Source organism: Cetorhinus maximus, chromosome X (genome assembly GCF_964194155.1).
Source record: "Cetorhinus maximus chromosome X, sCetMax3.hap1.1, whole genome shotgun sequence".
In the NCBI taxonomy this organism is placed as follows: domain Eukaryota; kingdom Metazoa; phylum Chordata; class Chondrichthyes; order Lamniformes; family Cetorhinidae; genus Cetorhinus; species Cetorhinus maximus.
Genome location: NC_135917.1, coordinates 4,198,446 through 4,222,878, shown reverse-complemented (window position 1 = coordinate 4,222,878; position 24,433 = coordinate 4,198,446). Strand labels below are relative to the sequence as shown.

At 44.8% G+C, this 24,433-nt stretch overlaps 2 protein-coding genes across 2 annotated transcripts in view; both read right to left on the bottom strand.

The window, feature by feature from the left end:
* cdk2 (cyclin dependent kinase 2) overlaps nt 1-24,433 on the bottom strand; it is a 434,240-nt gene that overhangs the window by 273,761 nt on the left and 136,046 nt on the right. The window lies entirely within an intron of this gene.
* suox (sulfite oxidase) overlaps nt 18,123-24,433 on the bottom strand; it is a 24,995-nt gene continuing 18,684 nt past the window's right edge. Inside the window, exons 3-4 of the mRNA XM_078534569.1 lie at nt 21,877-22,069; nt 18,123-21,346 (exon numbers count right to left, since the gene is read on the bottom strand). Of these exons, the coding sequence (XP_078390695.1) occupies nt 19,859-21,346; nt 21,877-22,069 (1,681 nt within the window). The 3' untranslated portion in view covers nt 18,123-19,858. The remainder of the gene's footprint in view (nt 21,347-21,876; nt 22,070-24,433) is intronic.

The window sequence follows — 24,433 nt, the reverse complement described above, 5'->3', positions numbered from 1 at the left end:
GGACCCTGATTTTGGGCATTCCGCCACCTGACTGCAACCTCTCTCTCTCTCTTGTTATGTGCCAGCTTGTCCTGCATGGGTACAGATGGAGAGAGTGTAAGCAAGATGTCTGCCAGGCCAGATGACAAGTATGCCTGGCCTGCGTGGGTAGTGAGTGGTCCCATGGATGGGACGAGGACAATGACGGTGTGTGAGAGTGATTGATGTCCTTTGCACTGGGAGTGAGTGAGGGCCCTGTGGATGTGTGATGGGTTTGTGAGTGTGTGAGTTGAGAATGATGAGAAAGAGTGACTTACTCTGGCAGAACAGAGGAGATCATTCATCCTCTTGTGGCACTGGGTGGCTGTCCTCCTCTGAAGGGCATTGGCGCTGACCACCACTGCCACCGCCTCCCAAGCTGGATTGGTCACGTTGCTGCCCATCTGCGGCCAGAGCTGGACTACAGGACATCCCAGCGGGCCTCCACAGCATCCAGCAGTCGCTCGAGACACCCGTCGTTGAAGCGAGGGGGCTGCAGTCTTCTTCCGTTCCAAGGCCATGTCTCCCAGGCAGCGGTGGTGAGCTGGAAGCACTGAGATGTGTGCTTATGGCTGGACTTTAAACATGGTGCCCGGTGTGATGCAGCGGCAGGGTGATGGCTGGCAGCTGAATGAGAGTCCGTCCGCATTGGAAACGGCGTGTTTCCTGGGAGTGCATAAATAATGAGGCAAGTTCGGGACGATATGGCGTGAAAACCCGCCATCGCGGCTGGTGGGTAAAAGGTTGTTTTACCCGCCTGCTACCACACTTACTACAAATTTGGGAAAATTCCGCTCTTAGTCTTACAGATTGCATGCAAATGCAAAGCATTATATTCCACAATAAAAGCAACGTCCCTATGTCCTCTTTAACCATCAATGAATGCAAACTGAGGCGTGCCATTACATTTAGCTCTCTAAATTAGTTCTCAAAAAGGTGATTCTGTACACATGAATACAGCAAAAAAAACTTATTGTGCACTATTTACATGTGATGTATATTTTTTTTGAAACACCCGTGCTACATTTGTGCTCATAATGTCTTTATGTTTTCTTTTCCTACTGCTCTGTCTAGGTGCAACATCAATACCAGCAGCTGAGGTGGAGGCAGTCTGGTCAGTGTTATGCCTCATTGCCTTGGGTGACCGTGGCGGGAGTCCTCTGGAGGCATGAGGCGTTGAGGACTCCAACCTACTGAGGCATCCTCTTTGACCTCACCTGCTGGAAATAATGGGGTCAATGTTGGAGAGATGACAAGCTGGCGTGAACTCTGGGTTGCCCTGAGAGGAGGCTCCCAGCGCAACTAGCAGGCACTCCTCCTCCATCTGGGTGCATATTGGCACCTTCCTGTCTCCCTGAGAAGAAGAGGCATCTGGAGGAAAGTCCAGGTGCCTCATCCCCCTCTTGCCTAGCCACTGCTGCACTCAGTCCATGACTAGAGTGATGGAATGCAGGTCAGAGCACATATGGATCAAATGCTCAACCTGGCCACCTATGCCAGTCGTCACCCTCTCCATGGAGGAAGTCATGCATCCACATGCCTGGGATGCAGCAGAGCTCATGGCTTGAATGGACTCTTCCATTGCATCTGCAAAGCTGTGCATGACCTCTGGCATCTCTGACATTTTTCCCCAAACATCTGATTTAATGTCCATCAGGCTTCTTGTAGCTGCAACGAGAGACCCATCATCAGCCTGGGGCTCAGCAGGAGCTTGGTCACCAGCAGTCCTTTGAGTATCAGGGGACACGGCTGTCACAGTCTCCCTTTGCTGCTGGGACATGTGTGCAATGTGTTCACCGGATTGTGACCCCGCAACCCCCTCCAAGGATCATGTGGATGTAACTGCACTTGCAGAGGTTGCTGATGAGGTAGGTGATGTTCCATCCTCTGGGGCATTGATCTCATCATCCCCAGACTCCTTCAGGCTCTTCATCTTCAGATTCCTGCCTTGGCTGCCTCTGGTCCTTGGATGGAGATGGCATGTGGTAGAGAACAACCACATTAAGAGAATAACCACATTAAGCATCAGCACAGTATGACCGCATCACATTTTCTCATGTGCCTCCTGTGTGTCCATATGCCCATCAACAGCATGGTTGCCTCTTCATCCTTATGCCTGGCTATTCCAGCCTCACAGTCTGCTCGACCTCCTTCCTCTCCTACGAGCTGGATGGCCTCCTCCTCTAGTGGGGTGAGGATTCTTAGATCTTCCACTCCAACCCGTCTTGGCTCTCTCCCTATCATTATGCGTCTGTTTGTCCTCTGCATGCATCCTGATCACATATACTGGCCAGTCATTCGCGCGTTGCATCCAAGTGCAAAGAATAGTCAAATTTCCACATGTTTTGACCTCAATTGCCATGTGGCACTAAGGCCGATCAAGTATTCACCCTCCTGGCATAGCCACCCACTCACAGGTATAAATTACAAATGACCCCACAAGAAACCCTTTGTCAAGATGCAACCCTGGCAATTAGCCTGGTGGATTGGAGCAGGTTGTTCACCCATTTCCTGCACTGTTTTGCCTGCACTGTAACCACCCATGGTTACTCAATTACTTTGCCACCTCCATCCAGGCCACCTTGGTCAGATGGGAGGGTCTACTGATACCATCCACAGGAAAGAACACCTCCCACCTTTCCCTGACGGCCGAGAGGAGAACTTTTTTTATATTCGTTCAGGAGATGTGGGCGCCACTGGCTAGGCCAGCATTTATTGCCCCTCCCTAATTGTCCTTGTTATGGTGCTATTTGGGCAGTGAATGAGATTAATTTGTGAAATCTGCTTAAAACAAATCATTAACTCAGAATTTACAGGCAGTCACAAACAACTGATCAGCTGTAATACACAACAGATTCAATTGATGAAACATTTGGAGATGCAAAGAAATCACTGAAAGTCAGCATTCAGTCCCATTTCTGCTACCAGTTCACCAATTTTTTTTATTATTCACTTATGGGATATGGGCATCGCTGGCTAGGCCAGCATTTATTGCCCATCCCTAGTTGCCCTTGAGGTGGTGGTGAGTTGCCTTCTTGAACCACTGCAGTCCATGTGATGTAGGTACACCCACAGTGCTGTTAGGGAGGGAGTTCCAGGATTTTGACCCAGCGACGGTAAGAGACGGCGATATGTTGCACCAGGTGGTCTGCATGTTTATTTCCCCTTAAACCTGCAGTAATTATGTCACAAACTATAAAATCCCTTTAGTGAACACCAGAACATCATGGGCAACTGCTGTCACTTCACCACAGAAAGTCACAAGCCGCTAGAAAAAAAGAATCTCTTTCCATAAGAAGATAAATCTTTCATTTTTTTCCATCACCGACAAAAACTGAATTTGAGGACGGCAGCCAGCTGTGAAGAAAATTATGCTACTAACCTTCTGTGTGAAATATGTCTACAGCTTCTTTAGGTCAAACAGCCTATGGGCATGAAACTATTAGCAACAAAAATAGGAAGGCTAATAAATAGAACTTAAAATTCCAACAATTATTATTGTAGAGTTCAGAGGTAAACGGCTTCATTTTTTGTTCTCTTTGATTGTCAATGCCAACAGAATCCAACAACTTGACTGCAACCCTCTAACTGCCCATTGTAATCAGGATTCTCTACATCCTGTACATCACAGGTAAACTCCGTCTAGCCTTTGGCGCTGGGTACTACTGTTTTGGGTCCAGAACTTTTTCCGGATTGGCCGGGCAACCCAGTGCCTGAGGCGGAGCTGGTTTCTGAGCCACTGCCGCCCTCTGACCCAGAGTCTCGAGAGAAGACCAGAGAGTACCCCTCTGGCCTTGATCCTGGGGGCGGGTTCGAGGCAAAGGTAGAGCCAGCTGGCGGCTCCGAATCAGCCCCCGCACTCAATGCGCGGGAGGGGTCGGAAGTCAGAGGTGATGACCCAGAGGAGGATGGAGTTTCGGTGGTGAGCACTGGGGATGACTCGGAGTCATTATCAGGTGAGGTGATGGATCCCCTGGTGCCCGCCGTCGACTCCCCCCTCATCCCAATGGGGAGGTCCGGGAATTTCTTGTGAGCAATCACGGTCACTGAGACAGAGTCCAGTTGGCCTCCAAATAAAAGGTGTGGCTATGGGTACCCGCATGGGCCCCAGCTATGCCTGTCTCTTTATGGGGTATGTGGAACATTCCTTGTTCCAGTCCTACTCCGGCCCCCTCCCACAACTCTTTCTCCGGTACATCGATGATTACTTCGGTGCTGCTTCATGCTCTCGTCGGGACCTGGAAAAATTTATTAATTTTGCTTCCAATCTCCACCCCTCCATCATCTTCACATGGTCCATCTCTGACACTTCTCTTCCCTTCCTTGACCTCTCTGTCTCAATTTCTGATGATAGACTGTCCACCAATATCCATTACAAGCCTACCGACTCCCACAGCTACCTCGACTACAGCTCCTCACACCCCGCTTCCTGTAAAGACTTCATCCCATTCTCTCAGTTCCTTCGCCTCCGTCGCATCTGTTCTGATGACGCTACCTTCAAAAACAGCTCCTCGGACATGTCCTCCTTCTTCCTTAACCGAGGTTTTCCATCCACGGTCGTTGACAGGGCCCTCAACCGTGTCCGGCCCATCTCCCGCGCATCCTCCCTCACGCCTTCTCCTCCTTCCCAGAAACATGATAGGGTCCCCCTTGTCCTCACTTATCACCCCACCAGCCTCCGCATTCAAAGGATCATCCTCCGCCATTTCCGCCAACTCCAGCATGATGCCACCACCAAACACATCTTCCCTTCATCCCCCCTGGCGGCATTCCGTAGGGATCATTCCCTCCGGGACACCCTGGTCCACTCCTCCATCACCCCCTACTCCTCAACCCCCACTTATGGCACCTCCCCATGCCCACGCAGAAGATGCAACACCTGCCCCTTCACTTCCTCTCTCCTCACCGTCCAAGGGCCCAAACACTCCTTTGAAGTGAAGCAGCATTTCACTTGCATTTCCCCTAACTTAGTCTACTGCATTCGTTGCTCCCAATGCGGTCTCCTCTACATTGGAGAGACCAAACGCAAACTGGGCGACCGTTTTGCGGAACACCTGCGGTCTGTCCGCAAGAAAGACCCAAACCTCCCTGTCCCTTGCCATTTTAACACTCCACCCTGTTCTCTTGCCCACATGTCTGTCCTTGGCTTGCTGCATTGTTCCAGTGAAGCCCAACGCAAACTGGAGGAACAGCACCTCATCTTCCGACTAGGCACTTTACAGCCTTCTGGGCTGAATATTGAATTCAACAACTTTAGATCTTAAACTCCCCCTCCCCCCATCCCCACCCCGTTTCTTTCCCCCCCCCACCCGCCTTTTTTTTCAATAATTTATATAGATTCTTCTTTCCCCACCTATTTCCATTATTTTTAAATCTAAAACTAAAACCTTTAGTCTTTCCACCCCACCCCCACTAGAGCTGTACTTTGAATATCCTGTCTTGCATTCTTAATTAGCACTTTTCTCAGACAAAGACCACCACCTTCAACACCTCTTTGACCCTTTTGTCTCTGACATCTTTTGATTATCTGCTCACACCACACCCTCAATGTGTCTCTTCCCCCCCACCCACCTTAAACCAATTTATATTTCTCCCTTGTTGAAACTATGCTTCAGTTCTGCTGAAGGGCCATGAGGGCTCGAAACGTTGACTGATTTCTTCTCCGCCGATGCTGCCAGACTTGCTGAGTTTTTCCAGGTAATTCTGTTTTTATTTTGTTTTGGATTTCCAGCATCCGCAGTAGCTTTTAGCTTTTTGTTTTTATCCAGTTGGCCTTGGACCGGTGGCATTTGTATCCGCTAGTGTTCTGGTTCGCCCGTGAGCCCTAAAAGCCCCTGAGCTGGAACGCCCAGCAGAGGGTCCACACATTTCTCGCTGGGCTCCTGAAGGAGAGGAAGACTTAAAAAAGTCCTCTCCTTCTTGCACTTACACTGGGTTATGGTAGCATGTACTTCTGGCAATGAAGACAACCATAGTAGCCTCAACATCCGGCTCACGGCCAATACCATTCAAGACCTCAGGATGGTTGTTCTCGGCCCCAACATCATTCTGGGACTCGGGGTGGCACAGGTACTGGGCGGTCTTCCGTCCGAGCAAACCCCTGTTCGGACGGAATTCCACATTAGCCCCAAGCCCTGAACCTGGAGCCGATGTCCTGCAACCTGAGTCGCCTTGCGGAAATGCCCTCCATGCCCTTTAACGCGGTGCAGAGGGGTTTCCTGTACGGGCTGCTGCTGCACACCCTTCACTTCCTTGCCCTCGCCTGCCGTCCGGACACGCCCTGGCGTGCCTTGTTGCCATCTAGCGGTGGGGGGCCCCAGTGGGGCGGTCTCTACACAGCAGTCCTTCCCCCTTTCCATCGGGGACCTGGGGTGGAGCGTGTTGCATGCAGCAGTCCCATACAACCATAGGATGTGTCGGTTCACGGGCTCCCAAGATACCCGTGTCTTTTGCGGCCTTGTGAAGTCTGTGGACCACGCATATATAGGTTGTTGTAGGCTGCACCTTTTCGTTTCTTGGAAAACCTTTTATTAATGTTTTGTTTTCACAAAAGGCTGCACCTTTTCGTTTCTTGGAAAACCTTTTATTAATGTTTTGTTTTCACTTCAGTCCCACACTCCTGATCTACGGGCACCTGGTGAGGAGGGGGTGCCAGGAGGGAGGAGGACCTCCTCGTGGACCTGCTCCTGGGCTTGGCCAAGTTGGCCATTAGCAGGTCAAGGCAGCGGGCAATCAAGGGGGTCGTCCCGTCTGTCTGCCCCTCTTCCGCGGCTACGTTCGCAGCCGGGTGTCCCTGGAGAGGCAGCACGCGGTGTCTGCCGGCACCGTCAAGGCCTTCCGTACCCGGTGGGCACCACGGGGACTGGGGTGTTTTATTGACCCTCTTAATTACATGTTCATTTGATGTTTGTAAGTTTCCTTTAAATTTTGTCTTTGGTTTTGCAGTTTCCCTTTAAGGGGCCGCTTTTTAATTTGTCCCTGATTTTGTTAATTTAGTTTATTTGTTTTGACTCGAAAAGAGTTACACCCACAGTGCTGTTAGGGAGGGTGTTCCAGGATATTGACCCAGTGACAGTGAAGGAACAGCGATATATTTCCAAATCAGAATGGTGAGTGACTTGGAGGGGAACTTCCAGGTGGTGTTGTTGTGACAACAGTATAATAATTTTCATAATATTTTTCTGGTTTATTGTGAAGTAGGTTTATGGGGGTAGGTATAGCTGAGTCTGTCTGTGTAATTTAATTACACTTGTAGTCAAGTAGACCTCAAGCTTGGAATCATCAAAAGAAGCTAGGTGCGTGACATGCTTAGCATGCAAGGTGTGAAGGGAATTTGGATTTCAAAGGGATCTTAGTCAGTTTACAACTAGCTAGATAAGCAAGGCTAAGGAGTGTGTTTATCATTTGCTAGATTTTTCCCTTCCGGGGGAGTGTGCAGTTTTGGTCTCCTTGCCTAAGAAAGGATAGACTTGCCATAGAGGGAGTTCAGCCAAGGTTCACCAGACTGATTCCTGGGATGGCAAGATTGTAGTTTGAGGAGATATTGGGCCGACTCGGCCTGTATTCGCTGGAATTTAGAAGAATTAGAGGGGATCTCGTTGAAACGTAGAAAATTCTGACAGGATTGGAGAGACTGGATGCAGGGATGATGTTTACTCTGGCTAGGGGGAGGTCTAGAACAAGGGGTCACAGTCTCAGGATACAGGGGAGACCATTTAAGATTAAAATGAGGAGAAACTTCTTCACTCAGAGGGTGGTGAACCTATGGAATTCTCTACCACAGAAGGCTGTGGAGGTCAAGTCACTGAATATATTTAAGAAGGAAATGGATAGATTTCTAGACTCTAAAGGTGTCAGGGGGTACGGGGAGAGAGCGGGAGCATAACGTTGAGATAGAGGATTAGCCATGATCATAATGAATGGCAGAGTAGGCTTGAAGGGCCAAATAACCTACTCCTGCTCCTATTTTCTATGTTTCAGAGGCTTGTCCCTCTTTGGGGATTGATGGTGGAGTTTGCTGCAGTTCCTCAAGTCGGTGCTGGAGTGTTTGAGCTCCTGTGGATATAAATTCTGCATGGGTAAAAAAGATCCAGCTGGACGGAGGGAGAAAGAGGGAGAACACCAGATGGGATTCAACGAGATTTTAGAAAGGTGAGGAAAGAGGTCAAAGATGAGGTGGAAACAGAAATTAGCACACAGAACTGTACTGCACCAGGGGATGTTTCGAAAAGTCTGATTTTAAAGGTACAGAATAAATGCACTCAAAAATACAGGAAACTACTCAGGTGCCGTGGATAAAAAAGGTTAAAACCAATTTAAATTGAAAAACATCTATGATGACTACAAGAATAATGATTAACTAGAGAAGAATGAGAAAATAAAGGGTTAAAAGGTGGGATCCAAAAACTTAGAACAAAAACAGAAACAGAAATACCTGGAAAAACTCAGCAGGTCTGGCAGCATCGGCGGAGGAGAGCACAGTTGACGTTTCGAGTCCTCATGACCCTTCAACAGAGTTTTCCAGGTATTTCTGTTTCTGTTTTTGTTTTGGATTTCCAGCATCCAGTTTTTTGCTTTTACACAAACTTAAGAGGTAGTACAAGGAGCATATTTAACAGGAAAATCAAAAAAGGGTCAGTAAAGTGTTTTGCAGGTATACCAGGAAAAACAAAAGAGAGATGTCAGATATGATAGTTGTATATATAATTGGATTAGGATTTGGATTAAATTCAGATGATTAACGTTTTAGTTTTATTCTTACTTATAAATGGCTTATGAATTTGTAGTGTAGCTAGAAACAATGAAATGGTTAAAGTTATTAATTCGCAGAACGTGTTAGGGTTTAATAGTGTAAAGTCATATAATACTTGAACAGTTTAACAAAGATTATTCTTTTAACTTTTACAGTGGAAAATACCAAAGTTTCTTCATGTCTTTTGCATATGCAACCAATAGTTCTCACCTCTCAATTCTTAGTTTTCCCTCATCTATTTATATTTTTGACCTCACCATCTTCTGACTTCAAATAAAACTCTCACATTGCCTATATTATTAAACCTGCCTCCAAAAAACTTATTTCCTTAACAACTCTTATCTTTTGCTAAAGATCAAGTTAAATCAAGTTCTTAATTCTGTTGCTGTAATCACAGAAGACTTTTCCGCATCCCCTCAAATCGTTGGTCACTTGATTAACAATCTTTCTCCTGCTTAGCTTCCAACCCCAAGTTTTCCCTGACTTCTCATCTCAAAACTTGAAGTAGAAATTAATTAAACAGTATTGCAAAATGGCAGCATCATATTAAGGATCTCTGTCATTTTGTTATTTCCCTGATAGAATGAAAGTCTATTCTCTCTCTCTCTCTCTCTCAATCGATTTTAGAAATGGGATCAGAAGCATTCACATGGCTCTGGAGGAGCAGGCCTGAGAATTAACATGGATCTGGTCTCATGCACATATGTACTTATATCATGATAAAAATGAGGTCATGACATACAAAAAGCAGATGCATTTATCTAACTTGCACTTTAGCAAGCACAGGAGGCAGTGAATCAGGCAATAGCTTCCAAGCTCAACAAAACGCAAGTCTCTGCTGCCCTCAGATGTCAGATTGATTCAAGTCGGCTGCCAACAACAGTGAGGGTACCACATGCTTGCCATTAACAACATTCTTTCACTGTAAAAGTGCCTTTGATTGTAAATTATCCTTGGCTCGTTGCACTGCTTTTGTTATTAGATCATCCACTTAAACTGCCTTTGGTGTTTTACACAGAAGAACACATCGAAAATCTGAACTGGTCACATCCACAACGCAACACAATTTTTTATTCTTTCATGGAACTTGAGAATGGCTGGTAAGGCCAGCATTTATTGTCCATCCCTAACTACCCTTAAGATGGCGGTGGTGAGCCACCTTCTTGAATTGCTGCAGTGGCTCTGGTGTAGATACACCCACGGTGCTGTTAGGAAGGAAGTTCCAGGATTTGATCAGCGACAATGAAGGAACAGCAATATAGTTCCAAGTGTGGGCCTTGGAGGGGAACTTCCAGGTGCTGCTGTTCCCACACGTCTGCTGCCCTTGTCCTTCTAGGTAGTAGAGATCACGGGTTTGGAAGGTGCCATCGAAGGAGCCTTGGTGAGTTGCTGCAGTGCATCTTGTAGATGGTACACACTGCTGCCAATGTGCGCTGGTGGTGGATCAAGTGAATGTTTAAGGCGGTAGATGGGGTGCCGATCAATCAGGTTGCTTTGTCCTGGATGGTGTTGAGCTTCGAGTGCTGTTGGAGCCAGACTTTTCCAGTCAAGTGGAGAGCATTCCATCACACATTGAATTTACCCATAAAGCCTTTCCCCAAAACAGAAATGTCCTCCTTGAAAGCACAACTCTCAGGACAGATGACCAACTTATAGTCATAATGATACCTCAAATCCATTGAAGCACTCAAATTGCAAACTTTGAAATTAATATCTAATGAAGCAGAACCAAAAGACACAAGATCGTTTACAAAACATCAGTGTGCCAGAGGTTTAAAAAAAAATCCCAGAAAGTCCCTTTTCCAACACATGGAGCTATGGACAATGCAAATAACTTGGAATAATTTTCCTCTTGGCACATTGGTTGAAATTGTAAATGTTGCATGCAAGAACTCCTAATCCGTACGGCAGAAATGCTTAGGAAGCAAGTTGATCTATTGGGATTTTAAGTAGCAGTGCATTTATGTCAAGATTTCAAAATCATAAGACGCACTGCCAAAGAGAGAGAAACAATAAAACAGTTTGATATCCTTCAGCAATGATTTCAGGATCACACAACATTAACAGTACTCAAACTCTCATGTTTTTAGACCTTAGTAACTTTGCCTTCTTTTCCACCTCACCACATTTTTCACCCTCAAGAATTAATGAAACATCTTAGATCAAAATGTTTACTCCCATATATAGTCCAACATTTATAGAATTTACTAATCTGCAGGTATCCGAACTTCTACAGATACCACAGACTTGTTACAATATATAGAAGGAACAGATTGTTCAATCCTTCCATGCAGTTTTTCCAACATTCCTTTATAAACAAATTAAGCAACACACACACTGGGTCATGGCTACAAGACGAGACTAGGAACTTGGACATCTCTTTACCATGGAAATGGCCACATCATACAAATTTGAAAACAAAACGATGGATTAGTCAACACTGAAATTCTAACATTCCAGTCACTGAAACAGCTTTGGCCGAGAGAGGTTTGGTGCAAGCTTTATTCATATTCCGACATAAAACATTGGGCCGTAACTTCCAACTAGCATCGGAACAAATGCGACCGACGGGATTACAAAATATAAATACACACTTAACTGCACGAGAAACTTGCCCTCATCCTTCCGATCCCGGCCTGTCCGTGGCCTGCATCGAAGCAATCCACGTAGGCCTCAACGAAGTGCAAGATTGTCAAAGCCACACCTCCAATGACCTGGGAATGCCCCATGAAGGCAGCCACAGATAATTTAGGTGTTTAAAGAGCAAATTAAGTTCTGAAGAATCTTCACAATTTCACAGGAATTTCACAGCTTTTAAAAAATGTTTTCCTATTTCTTTCAAGACCATAAGACATAGGAGCAGAAATTAGGCCATTCAGCCCATCGAGTCTGCTCTGCCATTCAATCATGGCTGATAAGTTTCTCAACCCCATTCTCCCGCCTTCTCCCCGTAACCTTCGATCCTCTTACCAATCAAGAACCTATCTATCTCGGTCTTAAATACACTCAATAACCTGGCCTCCACAGCCTTCTGTGGCAATGAATTCCATAGATTCACCACTCTCTGGCTAAAGAAGTTTCTCCTCATCTGTTCTAAAAGGTCTTCCCTTTACTCTGAGGCTGTGTCCTCGGGTCCTAGTCTCTCCTACTAATGGAAACATCTTCCCCACGTCCACTCTATCCAGGCCTTTCAGTATTCTGTAAGTTTCAATCAGATCCCCCCTCATCCTTCTAAACTCCATCAAGTACAGACCCAGAGTCCTCAAACGTTCCTCATATGTTAAGTCTTTCATTCCTGGGATCGTTCTCGTGAACCTCCTCTGGACCCTCTCCAGGGCCAGAACATCCTTCCTGAGATACGGGGCCCAAAATTGCTCACAATATTCTAAATGTGGTCTGACCAGAGCCTTATAAAGCCTCAGCAGCACATCCCTGCTTTTATATTCTAGTCCTCTCGAAATAAATGCCAACATTGCATTTGTCTTCCTAACTACCGACTCAACCTGCAAGTTAACTTTAAGAGAATCCTGGACTAGGACTCCCAAGTCCCTTTGCACTCCAGATTTCTGAATTCTCTCCCCATTTAGAAAATAGTCTTTGCCTCTATTCTTCCTACCAAAGTGCATGACCTCACACTTCCCCACGTTGTATTCCATCTGCCACTTCTTTGCCCATTCTCCTAACCTGTCCAAATCCTTTTGCAGTCTCCCCGCCTCCTCAATACTACCTGTCCCTCCACCTATCTTTGTGTCATCTGCAAACTTAGCCAGGATGCCCTCAGTTCCTTCATCTAGATCATTAACGTATAAAGTGAAAAGTTGTGGTCACAACACTGACCCCTGCGGAACTCCACTAGTCACCGGCCGCCATCCTGAGAAGGACCCCCTTATCCCCACTCTCTGCCTCCTGCCAGACAGCCAATCTTCTATCCATGCTAGTACCTTGCCTCTAACACCATGGGCTCTTACCTTACTGAGCAGCCTCCTGTGCGGCACCTTGTCAAAGGCCTTCTGGAAGTCCAAGTAGATAACATCCATTGGCTCTCCTTTGTCTAAACTACTCGTTACCTCTTCAAAGAATTCAAACAATTTAAGTTATTGTTATTGACTAACTCGAAGTGTAACTTTTTTATATTTCTTTTAGTGATTGAATATAATTGTTAGTCAATATTCATAAGTGAACTTAGTTTTCCTTATTTATTTTGAATCTGTAATATTATTAAATGACTAAGTGTAGCATGCTGAAAAGTACTCATTTTCGCACGTAGAAAATGACATCGCAGGAGATTGTGATGAAGAGAAGTCAAAACGTCTCTGATGAGAAACTGAATACCCTCTTAAATGAAGTGGGAGACAGGTTCAGCTACATCCGAGGGTAAGGAAAGTCAAAACCACCAAGGAAGCTTCAGAGCGCTGCATGGAAAGAAGTGGCAGCAGTAGTCAATGCAAATAGCATTGTGCCCAGGACGGGGGATCAGTGGCGTAAGAAACTGCATGATTTAATGTGTTCTGGCAGGGTATGTATATATCTACATATATAAAGTAATTTCTAAAACTTAAAATCCTAATTTGAGAGTTTAAAAATTCAGGAATGTCACAATCATTGTTTTGTGTACTCAGTTTCTGAGGTGTTGTAAAATGCAGTTACCTTGGAGATGGCTCTGACTTTGTCATAAGTGTTATCATGGAACAAAAAGTCCCCCAGGTACAAGCTTTCAGCTGTCTCCAGAAGTTGTAAAATGTGTAATAGGACAGCAAGATTTTTTAAAAATGTTAATTTCTTTCTTTAGACAAGCCATAATGCCCAGGAGCGCTCATTGACTGGAGAGGGGATGCTGTAGATTCAGGGCCTAACAGAACAGGAGGAGCACAGACGGAGGCTGATTGGTGTCTCCAACCCCATGATAAACAGCAGTGTATCAGATGTGGGGATGAACGAAGGTGATGTTAAAAAAAAGCTGAGTGCTCACAACATCAAGATGATAGTTAATTTGTAACAAAAAATTGTGCTTTTTTTGCTCTCACAGATGCCATGGACACATCAGATGACAATGGAGGTGAGTTTACTGCAGCATCCAAGATACTGGAAAGATGGAACAGAGGCGAGTCCATCACAGCAATGTAACATTGTAGATGCAGTGGAGGAGGGACGGGCCTGTCGGGAGGGGGAGAATTCTGACTTTGAAGGTGGTTCTGTTAATTAATGATGGTATTAGCACATTAGAAAAGGATAACCTAAGTTCAGGAAACCAGGTTGTAGAAGCAGTTTGGGTTGAGGTGAAAAATGATAAAGGCAAGCCGCTTGCAGGAGTGATGTACTAACTGTAACTACATGGTAGGACAGAGTATAAAGGAAGGGATAATGGGAGCTCGTCAGAAAGGTACAGCGACAATCATGGAGGATTTTAATCTACATACGGACTGGGAAAATCAAATGGGCAAAGGTGGCATAGGGGAGTTCATAGAATGTTTACGGGATAGCTTCTTAGAACAGCACATTCTGGAGCTACCAGAGAGCAGGCTATACTAGACCTGGTATTGTGCAACGAGACAGGAGTAATTGATAACCTCATAATGAAGGCACCTCTAGGTAGCAGCAATCATAATATGATTGAATTTTATATTCAGTTTGAAGGAGAGAAGAGTGGGTTCAAGACTAGTATTTTATGAGTGCATGAAAGCAGAACTAGCTAAAGTGAACTGGCAAATGAGGTTAAGGGATATGTCAACAGAGATATTTCAGAATACACAGAATAGATACGTTCCAATGAGAAAGAAAAATTCCAAAGGGTGGATACACCATCCATAGTTAATTTAAAAAGTTAAAGATAGTATCAAACTTAAAGAAAAAGCATATAATTGCACAAAGACGGGTAGCAGGTCAGAAGACTGGACAGAACATAAAGAACAAAGAATGACAAAAAGGTTAATAAGGAGGGAAAAATTAGAGTACGAGAGAAAGCTAGCTGGAAATATAAAGACAGTCGATAAGAGTTTCCATAGACATTTAAAAATGAGTTAACAAAGTGAACGTTGGTCCTATAGAAAATGAGTCTGGGGAATTAATAATGGAGAATAAGGAGATGGCAGATAAGTTGAACAGGTATTTTGCATCAGTCTTCACTATAGAAGATACATGTAACATCCCAAAATAGCTGTAAGTCAGAAAATGGAAGGGAGGGAGGAACACAGGAAAATAATATTGAACAAATTGTTGGAGCTGTGGGCTGACAAATCCCTGAGTCCTGATGGACTTCGTCCTAGGGTCTTAAAAGAAGTGGCTAGTGAGATAGTTGATGCGTCAGTTTTAATTTTCCAAAATTCCCTAGATTCAGGGACGGTTCCATTAGATTGGTAAATAGCAAGTGTAACTCCTTTATTCTAAAAGAGACACAAAAGCAGGAAACTACAGGCCAGTTAGCTTCACATCTATGTCATAGGGAAAATGTTAGAAACTATTATTAAAGATGTTATTGCAGGGAATTTGGAAAAATTCAAGGCAATTAGGCAGAGTCAACATGGTTTTGTGAAAGAGAATTAAAGTTTCACCAATTTATTGGAGTTCTCTGAAGGAGTCATATGTTGTGGATAAAGGGGAACTGGTGGATCTACTGTATTTAGATTTCCAGAAGGCATTTGATAAGGTGCCACATCAAAGGTTGTGGAAAATAAAAGCTCATGGTGTAAGGGGGTAACATATTGGCACGGATAGAAGGTTGGCTATCTGACAGGAGAGTAGGCATAAATGGGCCATTTTCTGGTTGGCAGGATGTAACGGGTGGTGTGACACAGGGATCGGGTTGGAGTTCTGCAGCCAGCAAGCAGACGGGAAAGTTTCTTGCTGTTTAGGACCAAAGGCCAGTTGCAGATCTTCTACGAACATCCAGTCGGAGGTCTTCACGGCTGGCATTATTTGCTTAGTTCCACGCAATGTGGTGGCTGTTAAAGTCACCAACGCATAGGGTTAGGACTAATGCACTTGGAAGCACTGACTACCAATTTTCAAAATGTCCCTAATTCGAATTGGCTAATGTGCAGCCCTCCAGTGGCTTGTTCTTCAGCTGAGGTGGTTGAAAAGACAACAAAATCCATGATGGCGTTCTTCACATATGGCCAGGCCATATTTTGGGTGGCAGTGGTTATTCATGAGTCTGCTTCCATGGTCACAGTTAATGACTAGCCTGTTGCCCATTAGATGCAGGTATTTTTTTTGAAGCGCAAGGGTGATGATTGTATCTTTGAAGGTTCAGGAGATACTTGCACTTCACCTAGGAAAATCCCTCAATGCTTTGTTGGAGAATCCTTGTTCCAGGACTTCTGACATTATGGTGGCTTGAGTTGCTGCTTTAAAGACTGGGAAATCGTTAATTGACATTTGGTTGCCGGGTCGATGGCATTAGTCGTGATTTTTCACTTAACAGAGTGGGCCACGTGAAGGCTGCCATCTTCCACTCCAATGGCTGGCAGAAGCATCCCAAAAAGGACAGGACAGGAGGCAATGGTCATTGCCATACTTAAACCATGAAAGCCGATCCATGACCCAGGAAGTTATAGGCTGACATCACTCCTATGTCTAGCCTACTAGCTACTGGAGTGCGTCATCCGGGATCAGCGGGCTTATCAAGTCAGCAACCACCAAAGGATTCCAACCCAATTGCAGTGTTGCAACCAACATTTTGCCTTTGCAGCGCACAAGAGACCCAATTCCAGAAGAAATCCAAGACTGGCGCATCCTTTGTAGATCAGTCATCAGCCTACAAGACGATCTGGATTTAAGAGCTGATGCTGAAGCTCGCAAAGATCATCCCCTGCCTGCAAACACTCCGTTTGCTATTGATAATGCTGAGCAATAGATGGCCACGTGTCCATTTGGGTGACAAGTCAACTCGCCACGGTTTGTCAACAATGGATTACCACAAGGTTTAGTACTTGCGCTGATGCTCTTCATTTCATCAATGAAGTTGCGCAAATTTGCACATGCGGATGGACTTATCCCAGCAAGCAGCCTTCAAGGACATCAAGTCCACCCTATGGGGAAATATTTCCAGAAATGGGAGGTTAAGTCAAACCCTGACAAAACAAGTCATTGGATTCTGCCTCCATAACAGGAACACTAAGCACACCCCCTGGCAATATTGCGCAACATGATCCTGCTCTGACTTAGAGTGAAGCTGGACCACACCACAACCACCTGAAGAAGACAGCCACCAAAATGAAGACAAGAAACTGGCCAGCACAGGCGAGGGAAGCATCAACAGCACTACTCTGGACATCAGTTGAGTACTGTGGACCTGTGTAGACCAGAATTAGCCACACATGTCCAACTAATTATTGCAATGCGAAGCAAGACTGAAACCCTTGAGTTGACCCACCTATGTGCCCGTGTAGTCACACGTCAGCCCCAATCCATTACCCCAGAGGATTGCTGCATTGCAGCAGCTCAGCAAATAGAGAAAAATGAACATTTCTCCATCCACCAGGGCGCCAAAGTCCCTCAACATCACTTGAATCACACAAGCCTTTTTGGATCCACATGCTTAACTTTCACCAGTTCAACTTCAACTCGGAAAGCCAAATTGAGGTCACAAAAAGACACCAAAACAAAAAAACCTCCTGAAAGACCTGTAAACCTCATGGGAAGACCTGAACAGTGTCTACACAAAAATGGCAGATGAGGATACTTGATGTATCCTCATCTGTGAGAGACTGTGGTTACCCAGGTCAGACTATGGAACATAATGTGACTCAATGCCCCTGACTTAACTACATGAATAAAAAATTATATTTGTTGCTCTATATCTACATGAGCCATAAGAGAGATTCTTTCCTCTATCACAGAGCATCCCAGAGAATCACGGAGCAGAGAATGCACAAAGTGATGGGATGCAGACTTGTGCCCACATACTCCAAACACTGATTGCTGATCTCAGTCATGTCACCATGGGGAAATTTCCAAGTGGAAGAGCAAAGTCATCCTCAGGACATTGGTGTTGCTTTCACTGGCTGGTTTCAAAGTAGCCCTGGAAGAGGCCTGGAAAATCTAACCCAACCACTTGTTTCCTGATAACCACAGGGGTGAGGGAAGATGGAGGCAAGAAAACGAGGACGAAAGAGGAAATTCTAGATGGAATCTTACTCAAAACAAAAACAGGCACTGAATTGTTTCAGGTCTCAGACTCAGCTGCATACTCAATGGAATCTCTCTTTTGTGCAAGTCAGTGCAGTGTTCGACAAAGTTCACCTGCTGCAAACATTTTTTGTTTTATTCACCACACCACTTGAATGGAGCTAGACTTTTATTGTACACCATATTCTGTTCATAATCAGAAACTGCACAGCAAGGCAAGGAGAAAAAAACTTGACAATTTTATTTTGATTGACAAAGCAAGCCATTAACTCATCAGTCCTTTGCCAGAACAGTAGCTTTGAGCAGTCTCAGATGTGTCTACACATACCATATCACACCTGTCAACCCAGACAGAACTGTCAGCAACTAGGGGATATAGATTTCAGATAATTGTAAAAAGAGCCAGATGAAAGATGAGAATACGAATTTTTATATCTATGTGACAAGTTATGATCTGGAATGCACTGCCTCAAAAAAGGGTGGCAGAAAGAGAATCAATGGTAACTTTCAAAAGGGAATTGGATACATACTTGAAAGGGAAACATCTGCAGTGCAGGAGGAAAGAGTGGGGCAGTGGATAGGTCTTCTAATTGAATAGGTATTTCAAAAGAACTATCACAAGCACAATGGGCTGAATGGCATCCTTCTATGCTGCAAGATTCTATGAACAGTTTGAGAATGATCACCATTACGGAGACTAGCTTTTCAATTATAGATTTATTAACCAAATTTAGATTTCACCAGCTGCCGTGGTGGGATTTGAACCTATATCCCCAGAGGATTAGCCTGGGCCTCTGAATTACTAGTCCAGTGACATAGTGACATTACCACGATGCAACTGTCTCTTCCCAAATGATAACACTCATTTAAAGAGTGAGCCTGACAGGTAACATATTTGCTCATTAGGAAAATTTCAGGAAAGAAAAGACAAATGAACAAACTTGCATTCATATAGTGCCTTACGTGACCTTGATGTCCAAAATGCTTTACAGCTTAAAGTACTTTGAAGCCCAGTCACCGTTACAATGTAAAAATGCAACAGCCAATTTGCGCACAGCAAGACCTCACAAACAGCAACGTGAGGATGAGCAGTAATGTTGGTTGAGGGATAAATATTGGCTAGGACATCCCAGTTCTTCTTTGATAGTGTCATTGGATAGGATCTCACTTGAGGGAGAAGACGGGGCCTCAGTTTAGGGTCTCATTCAAAAGATGGCTGAAAAGAAGAATGGTCGAGACTAAACCAATGAGCTGCTAAGCATCAGGGATTTCAAACAACCCCATTAAAAAGGGACAGTGCAGGAATAAGGATCACAAGCAGTTTTAGTAATAAGTAATTCAAAACTTGCAGTCCAGGAGAGGGGAAAATGAGTTCAAGAAAAACAATTTATAGTTGCATTTAAATAGCACCGTTCACAACCTCAAAATGTCCCAAAGCACTTTACAGCCAGGCGAAGCATTTTTGAAGTGTAGTCATTAATTTAAAAATAAACACACAATGTTCTTTATCTTCTTGTCTGTTTGAAAATTCTGCAGGTTAATATGCTGAAATTTGTATTCTAGTCACCAAGTGTTATTGTCACGGTCACTTCCAAGCAGTGCATTACCTCCTTCACAAACAAAAACAAGAGTTGATACAAATACAGCACAAGAGGCCATTGCATTTGTGTTACTTTTTAAACCAAGTCTATAAATGTCTATAACTATAAGTGTCTGAACATTAACTCTCCACTATTAATTCAGAGGTTGTGTTTCGAAAAAAGTTGGAATTGAGTAATTCAAATTAATCAGGGATTAAATCACACAGCAGGAATTTTGCGCTGGATAAAAGTTATATCCGACAATTGAAATCGAGTGGCTTCCAATTAAAGTAGACTGTACATGCAGTTACTGCTATGATGGCAAAAACTAGACTGTGGTAGTAACCAATCAAAAAAGGAAGCAGAGATTCAGATGCACTTTCTAACCACTGCTAGGTTTGATTGTAACTTTCACCCGGCTCCAGGAATTATTGAGGACCCCTCGTAAATTCCAGATGGGCGCAACGGTATCAGGTTGCACATTGTAGTTGTTATCCACAGCTTTGCAGATTATCTCCAGGTTCTTCTGGCCCTTTGGCAGAGGCACAGTGAGCTGCCACAGTTTCCATGCCCACGCCCGACCCTCATCCTGCTTCTCCCCAGTTAACTCAGCCACCTGCCAAGTCTTCCCACCATCCAGCGAGACGTCCACTCGGATCACTTCTTGGCCACCTCCACTCCATGCGTAGCCTTTCACTGTGACCTCGTCATCTTCTACAGAGAGATAGTCACCATTGCAAGGTGTTGTGATGGCAGACTGGATGGGGAGCTCTTGGATTGCTGGAGCAGTACTGAAATCGACAGTGTCCCAGTCTACAGAGGGAGAAAACCCTTTATAGTCATTCACCTGCCAATGGCTCTTGCTTTCTTCTTTACTTACAATGATCTTGCTTAACCATTTGACATTACGTGCTCCGACCACTCCTGGCACAATGACACGTAGTGGAAAGCCATGATCCCTGGATAGATCTTCACCATTCATTTCGTAGGCAAGTAACACATCACCATCTTTGGCCAGGGCCTTGCGAATAGAAATAGAGGCCCCATAGGGTGACCCGGACTCATCCTTATCGAGTCCCTCAAATTGTACGTGCTTAGCATTTGTGTCCTCTGGGAGCCCAGCATACTTAAGGACGTCAGAAAGCTTGGCCCCTCTCCATGTAGCATTACCAACTGCTGCCATCCCCCAATTCAGTCCCTTTACCTGACGCACAGCATTCATTTCAGAGCGCCGATTCCCTGCACACTGCAATGCGGCAGTTATTGTGTGCTTTGGGAACTTGGTCTTGAGGTCGTCGAGTGTCAGTTGGATGGATTTCATCCCCTCTCCCATAATCTCCAAACGGAACTTGTTTGGATCAACTTCTGGAACGGGCAGGTGGTTTCTTTTAAAGAAAATTTCATTTGGGGTAAGATAATTATCAGATAGGATTTCTAATGGCGGTTCTGCATTAAATGGCTTTAAACTATTCACTTTCAATACAGGGTGTCTCAGTGGTTCATTCCCATATGGGTCGTTCACATCCGAGGTCACCAGCTTCTGGTCTTCTGGGCTGAGTTCTCCAATTTTGTACTCTTCAAGCATTTTGTAAACATGTTCCTGCTTATGGACTGCATACATTGCCCAGAATGGTTCAACGCCACCTCCAGCAGCAAGCATGATCTTATTCCCCCCAGGATGCAAGCCAACAAACTCCGTAATATCATACACACCAGATTTGTAGGTGACCCATACCCCATCTGCCATAGTTTTATGCTTGGCCACATCCTGCCTGGTATAAATTGGGTATGTTGATTTAATGTCATTGCCTAACGCTGATACAGATAGGCTGGTCAATTCTGGGATACTTTTAGGCTCTGACTGCTGCACCTAGAAGACAAAATAAAAGACCATAAGCCATTTATATTTCATGGACAAATAAAATCCTGTAACTCAGCCTTCTGATTATCAGTTTAACCTCAGGTGCTGCAATTGATCTCAACATCTGAGTTAGGGTGTTCTGAAAGAAAAAGTCAGCAAGAACTCCCATTCCTGACTGCTGTCCAGATGCTGGAGTGCAGGCTTGTAGATATCGGGCAAATGCAGAATCATCCTCAGCCATGATCAGCACTCCTACTGGCACTCATCTTCAAGATCCATACATAAATAGTGGTCATTTGGGTAAGTTCCACAATTACCATGCTCAGAGAAACGTATCCTAGGATGCTAGCACCTTCAGGAGAAAATTGGATGGGTGGGGTGAGAGTTCGCAGTAGCAAAGATCTGTAACGAGGTGGTCTACCCAGCCTCTTTACGAGGGAATACCAAACACCACTTAGAAACAAAAATTGCTAAGCATAGGTTAATAAAACAATAGTAATAAAATTGTTAGTTAGAAAACTATAGCTATTTCCTCATACCTGATGTCTGCATAAGCCATAAACTAGGATAGCACCTGTACCCGCCAGGAGCCCCACAACCATGCCTCTCCATCGTGTGTTAGAGAACTGGTAGTCCACACCTCTGGCAGGGTTAACAGTCGTATTCTTCCATCGTACAAAGCTGCATACCGAGCAAGCTTGTGAGAGTGCTGTAGAGGTCTCTACCCATACTCTAAAAAAGAAGCAAAAAAAGTGAGCACACGTCCTGATAAACTGAAATTCTCAGCACAATAGATTGGGGAAATGGGGCATAGTGGTAACATCACTGAATAATTGTGACAAAAAGCCAATATTTACCTCTATTTTTAAATCAGCAGTTCGGGGCGTTTTTCCATGTCCTCGGGCCTTCTGTGCACGCACTGGCCGGGAAATAGCCGCACGTGCGTTGATGGTGGCTTTTATGTTCTTTAGAAAGGGAACCGGCCTTGCGCACATGTGCAGAGGAGAAGTGAAATGGCATGAAACTGGAGATCAGGTGAACCGTTAGAAGGAAAGTGTCCCAGGGAGCAATACACAGGGAGGGGGACAGGGAGAAGGTCCCAAACCAAGAAGGAGGTCCCAAACCAGGGAGTGGGACAGAAAGAGGTTCCAGAAGTCAAGGTGAAAGAAAGGAGCAGAGAAATAGGCTGCGAATCAAAGACAGAGCTGCAGGGAAAGTGGGCTTGAGAGAAGCCCTGAAAATTCGTGGAAGCAGCCGAAGGTTGGTGACTCCTTGATGTGGGCTTTTGGAGCAGTGGTGTTCTGCTTGACACGGCCAAAGACTCGAAATTATGCTTGGAAGGTGAAGCTTGAGTGTACATGGAAATTCAGAGGAAAGGAATCTCAGAAGGCGAGATTGTAACCCTAGAGGTAGATCCTTGTTGAAGCAGTCCAAATGGGAGCAACATTTGGCGAGAATGCCAAGGTGAGCTCTTCAAACGTGGAGATTGGAAACCCTCGCTGAGAAAGAGAGTTTCAATGAGACTAGTTGGCTCACAGTGTGATGAACATCTCTGGGTGGGTTGTTGAGGAATCCATGGAATTTGCTTGGGTCGCATCTGACATTTAGAGTGTGGTGTGTCTGACCACAATGCGCCTGTTAATTCATATATTCCGCATACTCACCTTGAATAGCAGAGTATAGGATAGATATTACAAATTCAGAAAGATAAAACAATTTATATGCATCTGTAAAGATATTGCTGGGGTAAAGGAATAGCGTGATTTGAATCATTTTCTTGAGTAGGCATCGAGATCTTTCCAACCTTTTTGTCTGGTGTAATATAGTTAATTTTCTTGTTTAATCATTTTTTTGTTTGTCCAAAGTTCATCAGCAGACTTCTGTGAATTTGTTCAGTAAGTTTTCTCCATGGTTTCAAAAAAAAAGTTAGGATCTATCAAGCCACATTTCACTCTGGGATCTGACTTGTCCAGTATTATCAGCTGGGATTGTAACATAATAATCCAGAGGCCCAAGCTAATGCTCTGGGGACAGGGGTTCAAATCGTACCATGGCAGATGGTGGAATTTGAATTCAGTTAATAAAATCTGGAATTGAAAGCTAGCAGTAATGGCAACCATGAAACTTTCACCAATTGTTGTAAAGACCCATCTGGTTCACTAATATCTTTTAGGGAAGGAAATCTGCCATCCCTCTGGCCTACAAGTGACTCTACATCCACACCAATGTGGTTGACTCTTAACAGCCCTCAGAAATAGCCCAGCAAGCCACTCAGTTCAAGGCCAATTAGGGATGGGCAACAAATGCCAACCTTGTCATTAACGCCCACATCCCATGAAAGAATAAATTAAAATTAATCCAGAGCCATTAGTTACTTAGGCAAGTGCACACTCACCTCTACCTTTGATGTCTTCGTTCCCAATATAACCATTACTTTGTCTCACCCTGGCCATTCTCCCACCCCTGCCAATACGACCTGCATCTCCACTCCCTTAAGTCCAAGGGACGCAGACTTGAAATGATATGGCAGACAATGTGTTTAGAAATCCACCGTCAGATCTGGCTGAATCAGATAAAACACCATCAGGTCCTATGCTCGACTGCAAAAACTGTTCACCGTTCCAGGATCTTAGTCGAGCACAAAGATAATTTCCGGCTTCTTTTCTCCACGGTAACCCATCTTCTTAACCCCTCTTTCCCCATACCCTCCACCAAGTGTGAGGAGCTCATGGGCTTCCTCGTCACTAAAATCCGATCAACTGCCTCTGCCATGTCCCTCCTTTCCACAAGCCCACCTGGTCAAACTTATTCTAGAGTTACCCCCTGCCCTAGACCTGAACTCGCATCTTTCTTTAGTTTCTCTCCTAGCTCTTCGTGTCCTCTCCCAGCTCATCCTGTCCATGAGACTCACCTCCTGTTCCCTGAATCCTATTCTCGCTAAACTACACCCAACTTCCTCTCCTGGTCCCCATGTTAGCCCACATTGTTCACCATTCTCTCTTTAGGTATTGTTCCTCTCTCCTTTAAATCTGCCATCATCACCCCTCTCAAAAACCAACCTTTGATCCCATCATCCTTATAAACTACTGTCCCTCT